Genomic DNA, 20285 nt, shown 5'->3' with positions numbered 1-20285 from the left:
TGGGGCATGTGATAAGTGCGGCCTGCTAGGAATTTGTCAAGTGGGACCCAAAATTTAGAGGCCTAATTATTGTACCTATCCAAGCTGTGTTGTAGCGCTATCGCTTCATAATACTTGTGAATGACGGGACACCCATACCCCCTTGTTTTTAAGACATTGTATTGTGCAGAGAGCCAAACAAGGGCTTTCCCATTCCAAATATATTGCAGAAACAGGCTGTTCAGGGTTGAAAAGAAAGGTCTGGGCAATGAAACAGACACCATTTGCAAGTAGAAAAGAATATGGGGCAACATGTTCATTTTTGGAACACTGACTTAACCCATCTAGGAGAAGGCAGTGAGGTCCCAACTCTTTAGGCCCGCTCTAAACGTTCTAATAGTAGAAAGCAATGGGGTATGATTACAGGTGTATAACTGGGAGCAGTGTGCAGGTAAGTAAACTTCCAAATATTTTAGCAAATTTTGGCACCAGATAAAAGAAAAAGAGGCTTGCAGCTGTGTACGCAAACCCGAAGGCACATTCAGGGACAGGATCTCTGACTTATTATAATTTATTTTAAAATTGGACAGCAGGTTTAAGTCCTTGGGTTCGGACATAATATTAGGGAGAGGAATCAGGGGGTCTGAGACATAGAACAGAACGTCATCTTCATATGCCGATAACTTATGCTCCATCGGCCCCACCGTAAAACCTTTAATGGCACTGTTGAGGCGGATCTTGTTAACCAGTGGCTCAAGGGTTAAAGCGAAAATGAGGGGGGGACAAAGGGCACCGCTGTTGCATCCCGTTGCGGATAGGGAGTGAGTCTGATAGTAGCCCCTTCACTTTTACTTTGGCTTCTGGGGAACTATACAGGGAGGTGTGTGGTAGGCATGAAAGGAGTGTACTATCCAAGCCTTTTTAATTGCAAGGTGTTTAGGGGCCACTTAATTTGTCTCCTGTAGGCAGATTATATGGGGTCTGTATTTCTTAAAGGGGTGTTCCAGACGTGATTTATTTATTTTTTTAAAGTCAGTAGCTACAAACACTTTTAATAAGGAAACGTACCTGTCCAGCAAGCCCACGATGGGAATACGAGCTATTAGGGGTCATAGTGAATCACTCGCAAGAGAAGGGAGAGGAGGAGTGCGGTGTGCCCGTTCAATGGCAAAGGAGGCAGGGATAACATCTTGGCCCAGAGTCCCTTTCAGCCAGGTAAGAATTCTCCAGATTGGTCCCCCTCAGATTTTTAAGGAAAACCCACAACGCGCAAGTTGTTGCGACAAGATCTGTTTTCAACGTCATCCACTTTTGTATGGAGTGCCACCAACTCACTGGAGGCCTGCTGCACAGTAGTAGTAAGAGGGGTAAGCGTGTCTTCAACATTACCTATGCGATCTTCTGCAGCCCTAGTGCGATCATGCAGGTTTTGAACATCCTGCTTTAAAAGTGTGAAGTCAATATGTATATTCTCTATATGTGCAGTCAGCATGGGTTGGCAATCCTGGATAGCTGACATAATTTGTGCTAGAATGGGTTCAGCAGGGGAGATTGCAGGCTCACCTGGTTCTGCAGCATCAGGATTGTGTTCCACCATGAATGCAGAGTCCTGTGGGAGCCAGGTACTCCAGGAGCTGTGGATTGAAAGAAATCCTCCTGTGTATTCAGCAGGGGAAACAAGGCTGCTGTAGAGGGAGGAGCGGGGTCATCAGCGCCATTTTGGGCAAGGAACTTGTCCAGCATTCCGGCCGTTGCAGGCAGCTTGTGTGGGCCGATTTTCACCATTCTGCAGGCTCAGAAAAGGCACAGAAAAAGCACAGGATCCCAAGTAAGCTGGCGGTATAACCCAAACAAAAAAACAGAGTAGGATGGACTGCAGGATGTGAAGAGGAATCCGAGGAGCTCAGGAGTTAGTGTGCTGCTCAGTCTGCCATCAGGCCACGCCCCCTACACTTTTATTTCTACTACATCTTGGGTGGCGACCATAGTTGTTATACTGGATGAAACTGCAAACATGTCTGCCCTTGTTGATCTCCAATTCATGGTGTGTTGATGGAAGTAGTAGTTTAAACAATATAAATACAATTTTCTGAAAGTAGTTTTCATAAGAACTACTTGTGCCTTGTTCAGGCAAGCATTTGTTTCTGTAACATTACTGACACATGCAGCAAATTCAGGTAATTCTAACTACTGACACTTTAAAGCCCAACTCCAGGAAGCTTGAAAGTAAGGCCAAAAGCTAAATGTAAACAAAAGGGCCTGGGACACAGGTTATGTCTTTACCCAAATATGGCAATGCCCATATTTCTGAAATGATCGGTCACTGGGTGAGCATAGCCTGGTTGGCCAAGCCAGAATGGGAACTGAGAGACTATTTCCCCACCAGGTCCACTTAACATTTGATTGAGACCGCGCAGCAGTGGGTGGATTCAAAAGCCGATATTGAACTAAATAGCAACTATCAATCCACAAACTGTCATGGGCTGCCAATCAGAAGTAAAGCAAACTCAATGGGGAACAAGTGTCTTAGTTTGCCATCATGCTCCTAGCACCCCTTTGTACTTTCTTTTAATCTCACAGGATGTGACAAGGACACTACATTTCTGGCAAGAGTAACGCGTTTTCTGTGCCTGTTGAAAATGTTCTTAGGCCGAAAAGTTTAGACGCACTTTTTAACAAAATAATAAAAAAAAAAATTGCACTGAAGAAAGTAGAAATGTTGTCTATAGCTATAGATTCCACTTATGATTTTTCTGAAACTGTCCAAAATGCAATCTCAAAAACAGATTTCTGTTCGTTGTATTCTGTGCAACTATTTCTGCTTTGTTCTTGTTTCTATGTGAACACAATTGGGTAGCCTGCTCTAAGCTGCGTATTGTTAAACCACGACTATTCTTGTTTATGCATATATATCTTGTGGAAAGTGTTGTGCTAGATCCAATTCCTCATGCTGTAAATCTCGCTGGCCTAAGTCGACTAATAATAGAGAGGTGATTCAAGTTACTCTGGGAGCTATTTGAAGACTGCGCTTACCTCATAGCTTAACATAGCTTCCACCTGACTCCACAGTTCTTGATTGCTGCACTACACAAGCATTTCATACTGCTCTCTGCTGTATCCGATGACAGGAGTCTATAAGCTGTTCATCATTGCGGAGACACATTGTCAGGAGCTTATTGAGAAGCTACTCAGGACACAGTATAATTTGCACTCTAGTCAAATAAACTTCAGTAGTGAAGCTGTTGCCAAGTCTGTAGAGACACATTTTACTAGCCTAGACCACAGGGATAAATACTCCCTAAATTAGTCATTTGCAACTTCCTTGTGTAGGCAGCATAGCCCAACATCCTCTCCTCCATATTTTTTTTTTTTATGGATAACCACATTTTCTTGCGTACAAAACCATTGCTTGTCTGATTAGTTGCTGTGGGTGGTACCACATATATGTGTATATCATTCCCTAGGATGCATTGACATCACAGACTAGTTATTACTGGCTTATTTACATACTGATTTAGTCCACAAAAATGACAACCCCCACTTTGTTGGACAGTGCTTTGCCTATTCAGGACAGAGCAGAAAATTTGTTTTAATTCCCCATGCAAGCATATACAGATGGTATAGAAAAGAATCGCCCTATTTAAAAAATAAAAAATAAAAATGAATTTTCATGCTTTGTAGCCTTAAATTAAGACAGTTTTTTCGTTTTATCCAGCTATATTTACTAGTGCAATATATAGCATCCAAGTGAAACCTATAACACCAATATATTAGAAAAAAAAATCAAAAATAGAATCACTGAGTTGGAAAAAGGAGCAACACCCCCCCCCCCCCCCCCTTATGTCAGTATTTTTTGGACCACATTTTGCTTTAATTACAGCCTTTAGTCTGTTGGGATATGTCTCTACAAACTTTGCACATCTAGACTTTACAATATTTGCCCAATTTTCTTGCTCGAGTTCCGTTAAATTCAATGGTGACCGTTTGTGGACTGCAGTCTTCAAGTCATTCTACAGATTTTCAATGTGGTTTAAGTGTGGGCTGTGCAAGAACATTCAACTTTTCCTCCTTCAACCACTGTGGTCATTTTTGCTTTGTGCTTTGGGTCATTGTCTTGTTGGAAGGTAAACCTTCCCATTGACAACTTTCTGGCAGAGGGCAGCAGATTTTCCTCAAGAATTTGATGGTATTTTGTGCCATCAGTTTTTCTTCTATTTGTGTTTTTTGGATGATGAGCTGTATTGGATTTCCTTCAGACATATCGTTTGGTGTTGAGGCCAAAAAATTCTATTTTATTATTTTCTGACCATGCACCTTGAAGATTCTGAAGCCACATGGAAAAATGTGTTCTAGTTAGATGAGACTAAAATTTAATTACAAAGCCTCAACGATATTGCTGACGGAAATTCAATAAGGCTCACTATCCAAAAAACACCATTCCTACAGTAAAGCAAGGAGGTGGTAATATCCTGTTATGGGGGTGTTTCTCTGCAGCAGGGACTGGAGTATTTGTCTGGATTGTAGAAAAATGGCTGGGGCAAAATACAATCAAATTTGTGATGAAAATATGCTGCCCTCTGTCAGAAAGATTTTGATGGGAAGAAGGTTTAACTTTCAACATGTCAATGGACCAAAGCACAGAGCAAAAATTTCCACACAGTGGTTAAAGGAGAAAAATAAGAAAGTCCTTACAAGGCTTAGTCAGAGCCTAGACTTCAACCACATTGTGGATTGACTTGAAGACTGCAGTCCACAAACGGTCACCATTAAATTTAACTAAACTTGAGCAGTTCTGCGAAGAAGTGTGGGCAAATATTGCGAAGACTAGATATACAAAGTTTTTTTTTTTTTTTTAACAGGTAAGTTTTTATTTATCACCATTAAATGAAATAAACAAACATTGGTACAATACAACAGTGCATCGTACAACACAACATAACACAGTGTTCAGTATACAGTCGGTTAATCAAACTTACAGATCAGCTGATGAGGGTCAAAAGGTAGAGGAGAGGAAATATGGTAAAAGGGAAAAAGAAGGAGAAGAGGAAGGGGGGGGGGGGAAGAAATCAAAGGCCAAGCCTCCAGATACAGCTCATAGGAATAGACAAACCACATCAATACTGCATTTCACTCGTAGCATTCAGTAGTGATCAAGTAAATACAAGAGAACATCCCAGATCCTACAACCACCCATCCCACGGTTGACCCACCTACACTCCCACCCAAGATCCCCAAATCTTGTCGAATTTAGACGGGCACTTCCGACTCATGTAAGTCAACTTATATAGTGGAAGAGCGGAGTCAATCAACCCTTTCCATTGAGAAATCCCAGGGGGGTCCACCTTCTTCCAGTTAAGGAGAATGGTCTTCCTGGCATAAAATGCCGCATAAAATACAAACAGTTGTCTATGCGTACCCACCACCACTCCGTCACACACCCCCAACAGCAGGACCACAGGGTCCATCCCCACTGAGAGGCCCCCCACCGAATTCAGAACCCCCACCACCTCCCTCCAGAAGGTCTGAATAGCTGAACATTCCCACACTACATGCATAAATGTCCCAACCTCCACATCACATTTCGGACATCTATCGGAGCTTAGTGGGTATATTCTCGAAAGTCTCTGTGGAGTGTAGTAGGCCCTATGAAGAAACTTCAGTTGAATGAATCTATCGCGCGCAGAGATCATCCGGGGGATATAATTCTGGATGCCTTCCTGCCAGTCCTCCTCACTCAGTGATGGAAGATCAGACCTCCACTTGCGAAAAAGCGCAGACTCTGCTACGGGTTCCGAAGTGGAGAGCCTGAGGTACAAGGAGGAGAGGACACGATCAGCATACTTGGAGATGAGAAACTTTTCAATCTGGTGCGAACAGACCGAGATTGGGGCAGAGAATTGGGCCCGCGCCGCATGGCGCAGCTGCAGGTATCGAAAAAACATCTTATTCGGCAACCCGAAATCCCTCTTAAGGGTATCAAAATTTAGGAGGACCCCCCTAGGCATAAGATATACAAAGTTAGTAGAGATCAGACTAAAGGCTGTAATTAAAGCAAAACGTGGTTCAACAAAATACTGACATAAGGGGGTGATCCCTTTTCCAACTCGGTGATTCTGTTTCTGATTTTTTTTATTTTTTTTATCTTTTTTTCTGACATTTTGCTGTTATATATTTAATTTGGACGTTATAAGCTGCACTAGTAAATACAGCTGGATGAAACAAAAACTGTGGCTGTCTTCATTTCAGGCTGCAAAGCAACAACATTTAATTATTTTAAAGAGGGGTGATTTTTTTTTATTTTATTTTTTATACCCACTGTACCTACAGTGCCTTGAAAAAGTATTCATACCCCTTGCAAATTTTCCACATTTTGTCATGTTACAACCAAAAACATAAATGAATTTTATGTGATAGACCAACACAAAGTGGCACATAAATTGTGAAGTGGAAGGAAAATGATAAATGGTTTTCAACATTTTTTACAAATATATGAAAAGTGTGGCGTGCATTTGCATTCAGCCCACTTGAGTCAATACTTTGTAGAACCCCCTTTTACTGCAATTACAGCTGCAAGTCTTTATGGGTATGTCGCTACCAGCTTTGCACATCTAAAGAGTGACATTTTTGCCCATTCTTTGCAAAATAGGTCAAGCTCTGTCAGATTGGATGGAAAACATCTGTGAACAGCAATTTTCAAGTTTTGCCACAGATTCTCAATTGGATTTAGGTCTGAACTTTGACTGGGCGATTCTAACACATGAATATGCTTTGATCTAAGCCATTGTAGCTCTGGCTGATGTTTAGGGTCATTGTCCTGCTGGAAGGTGAACCTCTACCCCAGTCTTAATTTTGAAATTGCAAAAAAAAACAGGGAAAGGGAGAGGAGAGAGGAACCTTCACACAAAAGACCTCAAGGAAAAGTGTTGGTTCTATTGGACTTTTTAGGCAAGATTAAACAGTAAGGAAAAAGATATATTCAAAATATATATTATTTATTAAAAGACAAAAAATTGAAAAAAAGGAGGGAAAAATTACAAAAACATATCAAGTACTGTTATTGTGTCCTGTCTATGTTGGTATAATCTAGACAATATCCATATTCGTTTCCATATATATCAAAGAGTGACAATTTGTACATTAATACAGAAAATAAAATAGACAGGATAGGATATCAAATACAGAACTAAATCTTAGATATGTTCTGGCGCTCTACATGTTTCATGTTTCTGAGCAACGCTTCCTCAGGAGCTTTAGCAATTTTGTTTCTTCATGGGTACACCCCAAGAGAAATGTGTAGGAGGGAGAAGAGAGATAAAAGGAAAGTATTTTTCCAAATATATAAAAAACGGTTTTCACTTCGGCATCACACTTTGGTCAATATGAGAGCCTGCGGTTGGTATAGAGTAGTGATGGCAAACCTTGGCACTCCTGATGTTTTGAAACTACATTTCCCACTACACTGCAGAGTGCATGAGCATCATGGGAAATGTCGTTCCAAAACATCTGGAGTGCCAAGGTTCGCCATCACTGGTATAGAGGCTTCAGGTACTTTGTAGTGTGAGTCAGCCAAACAAAAACAGGAGGGGGTTGTGATGCCCCGTATTCTTTTGGAATTGAAAGGATCACTTCCTGTAGTATCTTTAAAATAAGTAGATTGAAGACAGCATCTCCCAGTTAGTCCAAGGTGAGAGGGGGATCCTCGTAGCCCCTATAGCGTTTTTTCGCCTGGTGAGGAGGTGGGACCGCTGTGCATGGCAGGCTCTCATACTGACCAAAGTGTGATGCCGAAGTGAAAACCGTTTTTTATATATTTGGAAAAATACTTTCCTTTTATCTCTCTTCTCCCTCCTACACATTTCTCTTGGGGTGTACCCATGAAGAAACAAAATTGCTAAAGCTCCTGAGGAAGCGTTGCTCAGAAACGTGAAACATATAGAGTGCCAGAACATATCTGAGATTTAGTTCTGTATTTGATATCCTGTCTATTTTATTTTCTGTATTAATGTACAAATTGTCACTCTTTGATATATATGGAAACGAATATGGATATTGTCTAGATTATACCAACATAGACAGGACACAATAACAGTACTTGATATGTTTTTGTAATTTTCCCTCCTTTTTTTCAATTTTTAGTCTTTTAATAAATATATTTTTTGAATATATCTTTTTCCTTACTGTTTAATCTTGCCTAAAAAGTCCAATAGAACCAACACTTTTCCTTGAGGTCTTTTGTGTGAAGGTTCCTCTCTCCTCTCCCTTTCCCTGTTTTTTTTTTTTTTTTGCAATTTCAAAATTAAGCCTTAACTAGGACGTGGCAATTGTTGTTTGTTGTTTTTTTGTTTTTTTGTTTTTTTACTTTTGAGTGTATCCGCAGAAACCACCCTGTGATAGATACACATCTCTATTTAATATCTACCCCAGTCTTGTCTTTTGCAGACTCCAACATGTTTTCTTCTAAAGGTTGCCCTGTATTTGGCTCCACCCATCTTCCCAACAACTCTGACCAGCTTCCCTGTCCCTGCCGAAGAAAAGCATCCCCATAACATGATGCTGCCACCACCATGTTTTACGGTGGGGATGGTGGTGTGTTCAGGGCGATGTACAGTGTTTTCCACCACACATAGTGTTTTTTTTTTTTTTTTCTTTTATGCCAAAAAGTTCAATGCTGTGTCCCCCACATGGCTTCTCGCAAACTGGACTTCTTATGGCTTTCTTTCAACAATGGCTTTCTTCTTGCCACTCTTCCATAAAGGCCAGATTTGTGGAGTGCACAACTAATAGTTGTCCTGTGGACAGATTCTTCCACCTGAGCTGTTGCGGTCTTCAGCTCCTCCAGCATCACCATGAGCTTCTTGGCTGCTTCTCTGATTAATGCTCTCCTTGCCCGGGCTGTCAGTTTAGGTGGACAGCCATGTCTTGGCAGCTTTGTGTGCCATACTCTTTCCATTTTCAGATGATCAATTGAACAGTGCTCCATGAGATGTTCAAAGCTTGAGATATTTTTTTATATACTTACCCTGCTTTATATTTCTCCAACGTTATCCCTGACCTGTCTGGAGTGTTACTTGGCCTTCATGATGCTGTTTGTTCACTAAGGTTCTCTAACAAACCTCCGAGAGATTCACAGAACAGCTATATTTATACAGAGATTGAAATTACACGCAGGTGGAATTGGTTCGGCTAGATTTTAGTTAGGGGTATCAGAGTAAAGGAGGCTGAATACTAATGCACGGCTCACTTTTCAGATATTTATTTGTAAAAAAAAAAACATTTATAATTTTCCTTCCACTTCACAATTATGTGCTACTTTGTGTTGGCCTATCACAGAATCTCAATAAAATACATTTATTTGTTTGGTTGTACCATTACAAAATGTGGAAAATGTCAAGGGATATGAAAATTTTTTTAGGGCACTGTACCTTCCTTTGTGCCAGGGGAACAAAAGAAAAGTAAGTATATGTTGCTTGAGAGCTAAATGAAAGGGCCTGTTGCTTTACTCAGTCTTTGAAAATGTTTTTTTAGATTTGGATAGCGTGGGGGTGGTTTAGAATATGACTTATTTGTATTGCTGTTTTAATCAACATTGGGAAGATTCCCCCATTTTAGTTTGGTGGATATTACCACGGAGACAAAATAAGGGGGTACGAGTTTGGTCCACAGCATCTTGTCACCTGATGTGCATCCTCCTTCTCACGTTGCAGTATATTTAGAATGATGTGTTGAATAGAGGGCATTGTTTGAACCTGTGAGCACATTGTGCTGGATCCTCAAAGCTTATATTCTGGTCTATTCAAAAAATGACATATACACGCTATAGAAATTTAGAAGTACGGTAGATGTTTGAAGATCTACTAAAAATTAGGTCACAGTCACCCTGTCTTTTCATGGTTGTTTAGTTTCCGTTTTGTATTTTTCCATAAAAAATAAATAAATATATATGTATAATAAAATTGTATTATTTATTTATTTTTATTGGTTTATACTCTGAGTTGTTTTCTGTATTTATTGGTAATTGAATTTACCGGCCTTGAAACACTGACTATTATTTAGGGCTGAAACAACTAATCGATTAATCGACAACTAATCGATTATGAAATTAATCGATTACTATTTTCATAATCAAATAATCGGCCACTAACATAATGGGGTTAACAAAAAACTAAAATTAGCCCTTTATAGTACAAAAAGAGCTACTGTAAATATTACTTTCACTGTCCCATAGTAAAAAATTAACCCCTTACAGTAGCGATTATTTGCTCTTTTTGTACTAATTTTAGTTTAACCCCATTATGTTACTAAACATATCAGACCTGGGTCACACCTCTGTGTTTATTGGTGCTTTTTTGCAGAAACACACTACAGTTCATTTACATGGTTTCCTATGGGACACGTTCACATCCATGATTTTTTCAGCTGCTGCGTATTTGGAAAAGACAAGGACTTTTTTTTTTTTGTAACGCAAACCGGTGCTATTTTGTTTTTTTGGTTCAATATACTTCAATGGAGAAGCTGCAGAAAAGCATAAATAATAATGTGTTTTTGTGGCAATTTGTGTTTTTTAATCTGCCCAACAACAAATTGGCCAAAAAAATATCTAAAAATGCAAATTGCAGCAAAATTACTTTTTTTTTTTTAAAGGCTATTAACCGATTATTCGATTAATCGAAACAATAATCGGCCAACTAATCGATTATGAAAATAATCGTTAGTTGCAGCCCTAATATTATTACACTGGCCACACACAGTTTGTTTGGACGGTCAATGCAATATAATTTTCTAACTACTTTATAGTGTGCAGATCCATAGGAATGGAATATGGAGACTGATTGATTAGAGTAGACCTTTAAAGAGGAACCAAATGTTTGAAGCTGTTCCAAAAAAACAGGCAGGAAGAGAGCAAAGGAATAGTGGTCTCCCTGCATTGATCTTACCCCGTTACTAATTTGCCATGACTTGTTCTGCACTGTGCCTCTCTGTAGCGAATGCCATCTTGGTGTAGGGGCAGGGCTTTGCTTCCTCATGTCTGAGCTTTAACCAAGGAGAACAGCGACCATCACAGTAGTGACATCCCCAGATGTTTAAATCTTCTGAGACTAAGGCTGGCCATACAAAAGCATATATTGGGTTAAAGTGATTGTAAAGGCTCGTTTTTTAAAAACTAAAAATAACAAACATATCATACTTACCTCCACCGTGCAGCTCATTTTGCACAGCGGCCTCGATCTTCGACTTCTGGGGTCCCCTGGTGGCTCTCGCAGCTCCTCCCCACATCTGATAACCCCCTAGGAGAAGCACTCTCCGGGGGGGATAACTTGTGGGCACGCTCCCTAGTCCATCAGAGCTGCGAGACCCACCAAGAAGATGGATGCACCGGACTACAGGGGACAATGGTGACTTCGCTGGCTCCTGTGTCAGGTAAGTGACACGTAATGGACTACTATGCGATGCGATGCATAGTACTCCATTATGCTTTGCCTTTGCAGGGAATGAAAGAGGAAGTAAACTCATCAGGGTTTACTTCCTCTTTAAGGTTCCATTCTATGCATTAAGGTGAAAAAACATCTGACACTGCCTGCGCCCCGAGCCCCCCCCCCCCCCCCCCGTTTTACTTACCTCACCCCTCGAAAATCTTGCGCTCGCCCCTGCCGTCCTTCTTCACCACTTAGCCTGGCTGCTGATTGGCTGGAGTGGATGGATGGAAAGCAGTGCAGCCATTGGCTCGCGCTGCTGTCAATCACATCCACTGATGCGGGGGGCGGGGCCGCATGATACAGCGAGTGGCTATAGCCGCCGGCTGTATCACGGGAGCGCGCCCGCAGATGCTTCTCATCATGCGAGGGAGCTCGCATGAACGTGAGAAGTACCTGCGGGAGGAAGCCGAGACAGCCGCCGAGGGACCCCAGAAGAGCAGGTTCAGGGCCATTCTGTGCAAAACAAGCTGCACAGTGGAAGTAAGTATAACCTGTTTGTTATTAAAAAAAAAAAAAAAATTTTTACTTTACAATCCCTTTAAAGCAATCTACTGAGCTGGCCAGAACCACCTCTGGAGAGAGTCTATTCTATATTTTTACAGCTCTTACTGTGAAGAAACTTTTCCATATTTGGAGATTAAATCTTTTTTCCTCTGGACGTAAAGAGTGCACTCTTGTCCTCTGTTATGACCTTAAAGTTCACTATATGGGCCACTTATGTATTTGTACATGTTAATCATATCCCCATTAATATCCTCTTCTCAAGAGAAAATAAATTCAGTTCCTCTAATCTTTCTTCATAACTGAGCTCCTCCATGCCTCTGATCAGTTTGGTTGCCCTTCTCCACATTTTCTCCAGTTCTCTGACATCCTTTTTAAGAACTGGTGTCCAAAACTAAACTGCATATTCCAGATGTCCATGCCCACCTGTGCCGCTTATCCGTGCCACCTATCAGTGCCCATCCATGTCGCCCATCAGTGCCACATATCAGTGTCCATCAATGCCACCTCATCGATGCCCATCAGTGAAGGAGAAAACTTAATTATTTACTAAGTTTTAAAACTGAAACAAAAAAAAAAATATTTTTCAAAATTTTCAGTATTTTTTATTTGTTTAGCAAAAAATAAAAACCATAGAGGTGATCAAATACCACCAAAAGAAAGCTCTATTTGTGGGAAAAAAATGATAAAAATGTCATTTGGGTACAGTGTAGCATGACCGCGCAATTGTCATTCAAAGTGCGACAGTGCTGAAAGCTCAAAATTGGTCTGGGCAGGAAGGTGTTTAAGTGCCCTGTATTGAAGTGGTTAAGCTTAGAATCTGCCCCAGATTCTTCTCCACTATGGATTCCCCCAGTTGTGTACCCCCCAACATTAAACCTCATTTGCACCTAGTTGCCCAAATAAACAGTGCACTAAGGTTGGCTTGTAAGTTGGAGACATCCTGTAAGGACGCTATTCCACTGCATAGCTTGGTTTCATCTGCAAGCACTGAAGTTGTATTTTTAATCCCGGACCCTATATCATTTAAAAAATAAGGGCCCCAACACTGAACCTTGGGGTACACCACTGATAACCTTAGACCAATCAGAGTAAAAATCATTAACCACTACTCTGAATTTGTTTTTTTTTTTAGCCAGTTTTCTATTCATTTACAAACTGATCTTTCCAAGCCTGTATACTTTACCTTACACATTAGCTGTGTGTGGGAAACTGTGTCAAACGTTTTTGCGAAATCCAAGTATACCACGTCCACAACCACCCCTCTGTCCAAGGTTTTGCTTCCCTTCTCATAAAAAAAAATAAAAATGTTTGACCACTTCTGTATTTTATGAATTTCTGTTGCTTAAAATATTTTTTCCCAGCAAGGACTCATCTATGTGGTCTTTTATTAAAGAGGAAGTAAACCCTGATGGGTTTACTTCCTCTTTTTTTCCCTGCAAAGGTAAAGCATAATGGACTACTATGCATCGCATAGTAGCTCATTATGTGTCACTTACCTGACACAGGAGCCAGCGAAGTCGCCGCTGATCCCTGTAGTCTGCCGCGTCCATCTTGCTGGTGGCGTCTCGCAGCTCCGACCAATGACAGCGGCGAAGCCGCGATGACGTCACTCCCGCGCATGCGCACGGGAGTCGCGCCTCGCAGCTCCGCCGCTGTCATACGGCGAGGCCGCGATGACGTCACTCCCGCGCATGCGCATGGGAGTCGACAAATTTGGCAAATCCATTCTTGGACTTGCCGCATTTAGTGCGCATGCGCGCCGCTGTCTACGGCGCATGCGCCGTAGACAGCGGTGCCCATTTTCGGGCAAATATCTCCTAAACCATATAGGTTTAGGAGATATTACTTGGACCTACAGGTAAGCCTTAATCTAGGCTTACCTGTAGGTCAAAGTTGTTTGGAAGGGTTTACTTCCATTTTAAACTCTCCAGTATCATCCTGACTATAGAAGTTAAACAGGTCTATAGTTACTTGGTAAAGACTTGGATCTCTTTTTAAATATGGGCACCACACACTATGCCAATCCATTGGTACCATTCCAGTCATTAACGAGTCCCTAAAATTAGAAAAAATGGCTTTGAAATAACAGAGCTCAATTCTTCTGGGTCACAGAGGAGCGCAAGTAAATGCACACCTGTGATCGAAGAGAGAAGTATGGGAAAAAAGCTTTGGCTATACTCCTCTTTTAATAAGAAGGACCCTGCTTGAATATCACAATTAGTTTAACATGATGCAACAAAATTAATAGTTTGTTAACTCGCTTCCAGCACGCCAAGTGCTACTGTTTGGTCCACCCATGATACAAGATGTTATAGTGACTACAATGTGGTGCTTTGTCAAATATTTCAAATGCTACTCCAGGCAACATCGGGCTTCACAATCTACATTCACATCTCAGGTGCTGGCTTGGCTCGCTCCACTAAAGCAACTGATTGTATCAGCAACAGGACTGCCACACACTGAGATGCAAAATAATCTTCTTTTAATAAAATAGCCAACAGGAACAAATTGTACCTGAACATATCACTTATGCTCATTTTAAAATGGATACACTGCATTTTTTCACCTTATCCTGAGACAAATCTGACAAGGGATTGCACTATTTTCTGTCAAGCAGACTTTTTTCACTTTACACAGTTGTTTTTTTGAGCAGCTGCAAGACAATTTGCCATACGAATTCTTCTGGATTTGTTGGAAATGGCTTCAATATTTTTAACACAGTATGGAATTGTATTAAAGCTGCATTCATACATACATCAATGCTAATCTACATATTTGGTCAGTATACATACAGTTTTTGCATGCGATTTAGACAGCAATTGTCAAACCTTAAAGTGAAGTTTCAAGGTTTTTCACCTTAATGCATTCTATGCGCCCACATGAGTGCCCCCATGGAAAGCGCCTTTCATGGGGGCATTCAATGTGAGGGAGGAGCCAGGAGCGCGGGATCGGGGTCACCAGTGGACCCTAGAAAAGGGGGATCGGGGCCGCTCTGTGCAAAACCGTTGCACAGAGGAGGTAAGTATAACATGTTTGTAAAGGTTTGTTCTTTTTTTTTTTTTAAATAACAATCGTTTTAAAGGAACCCCCAACACGGACTTTCTGGGCCATAATTCGGGCTTGTACAGAGCAGGTAAACCATAAGGAACCATTTTAAGTCTTCTATTGTTAAGTATATACAAGTAAATCAATTTTAATTTAAGTCATATGATTCTTGCTTAAAGTGAACCTGTGGTCATGGTCAGACTATGGAAATTCAAATATTTTCATATTGTTAATAAACAGGAAATTACATTCACTGACCTCTTTAACTGCAGGCACTGTGGAAAAAAATTCATCCCCACATTTCATATGCACTCTAGTCATTCAAGCTGTTTTGTCAGGCAGCCAAAGTTACTCTAACCCCATCAGAATCAGTAAGCCAATCACACAAGAATTAAACTACAGTTTTTGGAGGCATTTAGTACATCAGCTGCTTACCTTATTCTTCATTCCCACTGGCCTCCCCCATCTTGCAACCGATCCCACAAAGTCACTGCTTTTTGCTGGTTTTATGGATGCCTCCTTTCTGGCATCATTGAGTACAATGCATGATGAATTTGAGGAGGGTTCTTCCATATTCCAGGGCACGAGCAGAGGAGAGCATCAGCTGACAGGAGCAAGGAATAAGGTAAGTACTCCTCCATGTTTTATCTCCTAGATCAGCGGCGGTCACCTTGAAAATTATAGAGGGCCACAAGTGTGGTCCCCGACACCACCTGAAGGCTGCTCAATGGTAGCGCATTTTCATACCTCAACACTGAAATATACAAACACACACACTTTGATAGTTACTGGCAGTGAAATTTAACCCACTTCCCCTGCATTGGTGTTCATGGCAGTGAAAGCTAACACCCTCATCCTACTTGCATTGGTGGCAGGTGTCAGTGAAAGCATATCCGCATGCATGTTTTTCATACGTTTGTGATGCGTTCCAGTGCTTTGTTTATATGTTTTAAGTGAGGACAATTGAGGATGTGTGTACCGGTGTGATTTTGATTTGTTTTGCCATGTTCCAGATGTGTTCCATACAGAATAAATGCAACATGTTCTACTTTTGTTGACTGCACTGGAATGCATGGCCTGGCATGAACTAGGGCCATTGGAATCCATGTTAAACACTGGCCATGTGTTTTTGATGCAGTCCAGTGTGTTTTAATTCTGCATCTGGTGTGAACCTAAAGCTTTTAGAATCCAACTGCAACCTGAGAGTGTCTATGTTGTGAAATTTGAAAATTAACTTCTCTACAGTGCCTATATCTATAGAGGTCAGTAAATGCTTTTATAAAAGCTATTTTTTTTTTTGCTTGTTAATATGGTAATAGTTTAATGTCTTTAATGTTCACTTTAAAGAATAACAAAAGTGGATGTAAAACACAGCGCTGGGAGACTGCAGGTGATACTGCTTGAATCCTGCTATATCCTCAGTAAATTTGTAGAATGGGTGGTACCTCCTCCATGTTCCCTTTCTCATTGGGCACCAAGTGTGGGTCACATAGGAGGGGCTACGCACCTTGAACAGGGTCGCTGCCTTACACATGAGGTACCTTTACTTGAACAGATGACTGAACTCCAGTTGAACTCTTCATATTATTGTACACCACTACCTACTGTTGGAATGGGGTCCTGTAGAGCACATAGTGTGGGATCCCATAAGTGCTCTAGCTTACCTCTTTCTCTTAGACCCCTTTCACACTGAGGCTCTTAAAACTGCCCCGCTAGCGGCCGAATAGCACCGCTAAAACTACGGTAAAGTGGAGCTAAAAATAGCGTAGCTTTACCGCCGACACCTGCCCCAGTGTGAAAGGGCTCTTGCGTAGCTGTGCACAGTCAGGAAACCTCTGCAGGGCTGTTCTGCTCTTGTTGCTATGGGAGATAGAATGCTCATGGAGAGACTGCCAATAACAGTTCTCTCGCTGCGAGAGGCTGTTCCACCTGTCAGAGGCACACGCTTCATGACAGGCCGCTTGGTAATACTCCATTACCCTTGGTAACCACCAGCTTTACTCCGCACCAGTTTACTCCTGCAGTGCTGTCTGCATATCTCAATGTGCTTTACTAAATCACACTGTAGATTGTGCTGGTTACTTGCATACACCCCTTCAGTAACTTCAGACCAGGCAAATGACAAAGTTTCAACATTTTTATTGAAAATTCTTAGCATAGCAGAGCAAAGTTCACAGTCTTTTCCTAACGTCCCTAATACCTAACTCAGGCTTGTGGCTGCCCCATCGTACCTGCACAGGCAAGAATCCATCTTTGATAAAGTCCATGGTGGCAGAGCTGGTAACGGCAATCCCCCTTAATGGTGGATGTAACAGCAGGCAGGCTTGCTTTCCCAGGCAGAACTGCTCCCCCTTCTCGCTTTTCTGTAAGCAGCTGGAGATTACATAACGTGTCTTGTCTGTGTCTTCTTTCCCGTGCAGCAGACTGTCTGGGCAAAGCCCTCCCCCCTTTTATTATCAGCACAAGCAGAGAGGTAGATCTCTGCACAAAGTGCAGGAAACCAGGTTATCTGTTTCCCTCTTGGCTGGAGCAACAGCTTTCTCACTAATCAGCATTTCAACCTGCTCACAAGTTTTATACCTGTCATTTTGGCATCTTTTTTTTCAAAGGGTGTGTGGAAAAGTAAAATGCATAATTCATGAAGAAAGCTCATGTATTCTTTAAATTCCATCTTAAGACGTGCAGTGTATTCACCTTGTTAAGACTTATGTTGAGAAGCAGAAATAGCCACATGGAGAAACGAAATTTAAAATTTTCCCTTTTTTCAGCCAAAGGATTCTAGTTCTAAAATTGTTGTGGTATTACAGTATACAATATTATGGGTCTATATTCGGATAATAAGAGGGCCAATGTACCTGGTATATTTTAAAATGTCTATTTGCTCCTTAGTAGGAACTGATTTTAACATTTTTGCTTTCAATAAAATTGTAAGACTTTTTTTTAACTGCTTGCCTGCTTATTCCTGAGATGTTCAAGCCCCTTTAAAGTCCCATGTTTTAGTCTCTATTTTTTTTTTTAACATTACTTGTTAAAGATCCCCATTAAAATTATCATTAGAATGGACAGCTGGAGGTGAGTGTAATGTGTTAATCACATTTACTTTCATGCTGTTTTTTCCCAGGCACGGCTCTCTGAAAATTATGCAGAGGGTGCAGTGGGTACCATTGGCTTAATGCTTCCTGCCCATTCATTCTGTGTCTCTGGTTTCTTCTGTTTTATGAACTGAATTAGGCACTGCAGTGCATGTCTATGGGGATGCCATTTGGTGATATTAGATTTTTAAAGGGGTGGTAAATGCTCAAGATTTTTCACCTTCATGTATTCTATGCATTAAGGTTAAAAACCTCCTATGATGCAGCAGCCCCCCAGAGCCCCCCCTTTTACTTACCTGAATCCAGTCTTTCCAGCGACTGGGATGAGTACACCAGCCCCAGCTGGTGTATCAGATTCTGATTGGATAGATTGATAGCAGCGCAGCCATTGGCACAGAAGTCGGGCTGGGCTGAGTCCTACTGTCTGTGTCAATGGATGCAGCAACAGGACATGGGAGAGCGCTTCTCCAATGGGGAACTCGAGAAGAGAAGGGGCCAGGAGTGCCACGAGGGACCCCAGAAGAGGAGGATCGGGGCCAGTCTGTATAAAACTAACTGCACAGAGGAGGTAAGTATTATTATTTTTTTTGGGAGGGGATTTTAAAACGAACCTTTACATATCCTTTAAGTAATGATCATAATAAAAAAAAGGTGTGTGTGTGTGTGTGTATATGTATATGTGTATGTATATATATATATATATATATATATATGTATGTATATATATATATATATATATATATATATATATATATATAATATGTATATGCTAGCACGTAAAATAAGTATTGAACACGTCACCATTTTTCTAGGTAAATACATCTTTAAAGGTGCTATTGACATGAAATGTTCACCGCGTGACAGTAACAACCCATGCAATCCATACATACATAAAAAAACAAAACCAGTTCAGAAATTAAGTTGTGTCATAAAATGGAATGACACAGGGAAAAAGTATTGAACACATAAAGAAAGGGAGGTGCAAAAAGGCATGGAAAGCCAAGACACCAGCTGAAATCTATCAGTAATTAGAAAGCAATCCTGCCCTTGTCAGTGCAAATTAATATCAGCTCAACTAATGGGCTATAAAAAGGTGTCTTATTACCAAGGTGGCACACAGGAAACATCTCAATATGGGTAAAAGCAAAGAGCTCTCTCAAGACCTTCGCAACCTTATTGTTGCAAAACATACTGATGCCATTGGTTACAGAAGGATTTCTAAACTTCTGAATGTTCCAGTGATCACTGTTAGGGCCAAAATTCAGAAGTGGAAAGAAAATCATTTCAACATAAACTGGCCATGACCAAGTGCTCCTCGCAAGATTTCTGACAGAGGAGTGAAAATAATTTTTAGGACCACTTGGAGATCAGAAAGACCTGAGATTGGCAGGTAAATTGTTAAATAATATAGGGAGGATATAGTCTGGTCAAATCAGACCAAAATTGAACTCTTTGGATGCCATGATACACACCATGTTTGGAAGTAAAATGGCACTTTACATCACCCAAAAAACACCCCATACCAACAGTGAAGTTTGGAGGTGGGAACATCATGGTGTGGGGCTGTTTTTCAGCATATGGCAACCTTTGTATCATTAAAGGAAGGTTGAATGGAATAATGTACCAAGACATTCTTGATAAATTTCTGCTGTCATCTACCAGGATGATGAAAAGAGGGTGGACATTTCATCAAGACAATGATCACAAACACAAAGCCAGGGAAACTCTCAATTGGTTTCAAAGAAAGAAAATAAAGCTGCTAGAATGGCCCAGTCAATCACCTGACTTGAATCCAGTAGAAAATCTATGGAAAGAACTAAAGATCAGCGTTCATAGAAGAGGCCAACAGAACCTTCAAGATTTAAAGACAGTCTTCAAAGAATGGGTCAAAATCACACCTGAGCAATGCATGCGACTAGTTTCTCCATACAGGAGGCATCTTGAAGCTTTGTATGAAGTATTAAATAGATTTCAGTTAGCGTGTTGAATACTTTTTCTCTGTGTCATTCCATTTTATTACACATAACTTTGCATGGGTTGTTTCTGATGTGGTGAAAATGTCATTTTGTTAGCACCTTTAAAAATATATATTTTCCTAGAAAAATGATGACGTGTTCAATACTTATTTTACTTGTGTGTGTATACAGTATCTCACAAAAGTGAGTACACCCCTCACATATTTGTAAATATT

At 40.9% G+C, this 20285-nt stretch overlaps 1 protein-coding gene across 5 annotated transcripts in view; it reads left to right on the top strand.

Moving 5' to 3' along the window:
* ATG7 (autophagy related 7) overlaps positions 1–20285 on the top strand; it is a 423049-nt gene that overhangs the window by 209551 nt on the left and 193213 nt on the right. Inside the window, exon 19 of one of the 5 annotated variants that reach the window (XM_077452131.1) lies at positions 19757–20082. The exons of the other annotated variants lie outside the window; for them this stretch is intronic. Within the exon in view, the coding sequence (XP_077308257.1) occupies positions 19757–19795 (39 nt within the window). The 3' untranslated portion in view covers positions 19796–20082. Of the gene's footprint in view, positions 1–19756; positions 20083–20285 lie in introns of those variants that run through there. 5 annotated transcript variants of the gene reach the window in all.

This window comes from Lithobates pipiens, unplaced genomic scaffold (genome assembly GCF_037356315.1).
Source record: "Lithobates pipiens isolate NorthernLeopardFrog02 unplaced genomic scaffold, aLitPip1_a1.2 Scaffold_23, whole genome shotgun sequence".
NCBI classification, from domain to species: Eukaryota; Metazoa; Chordata; class Amphibia; order Anura; family Ranidae; genus Lithobates; species Lithobates pipiens.
This window is presented reverse-complemented; position numbering and strand designations above follow the sequence as displayed.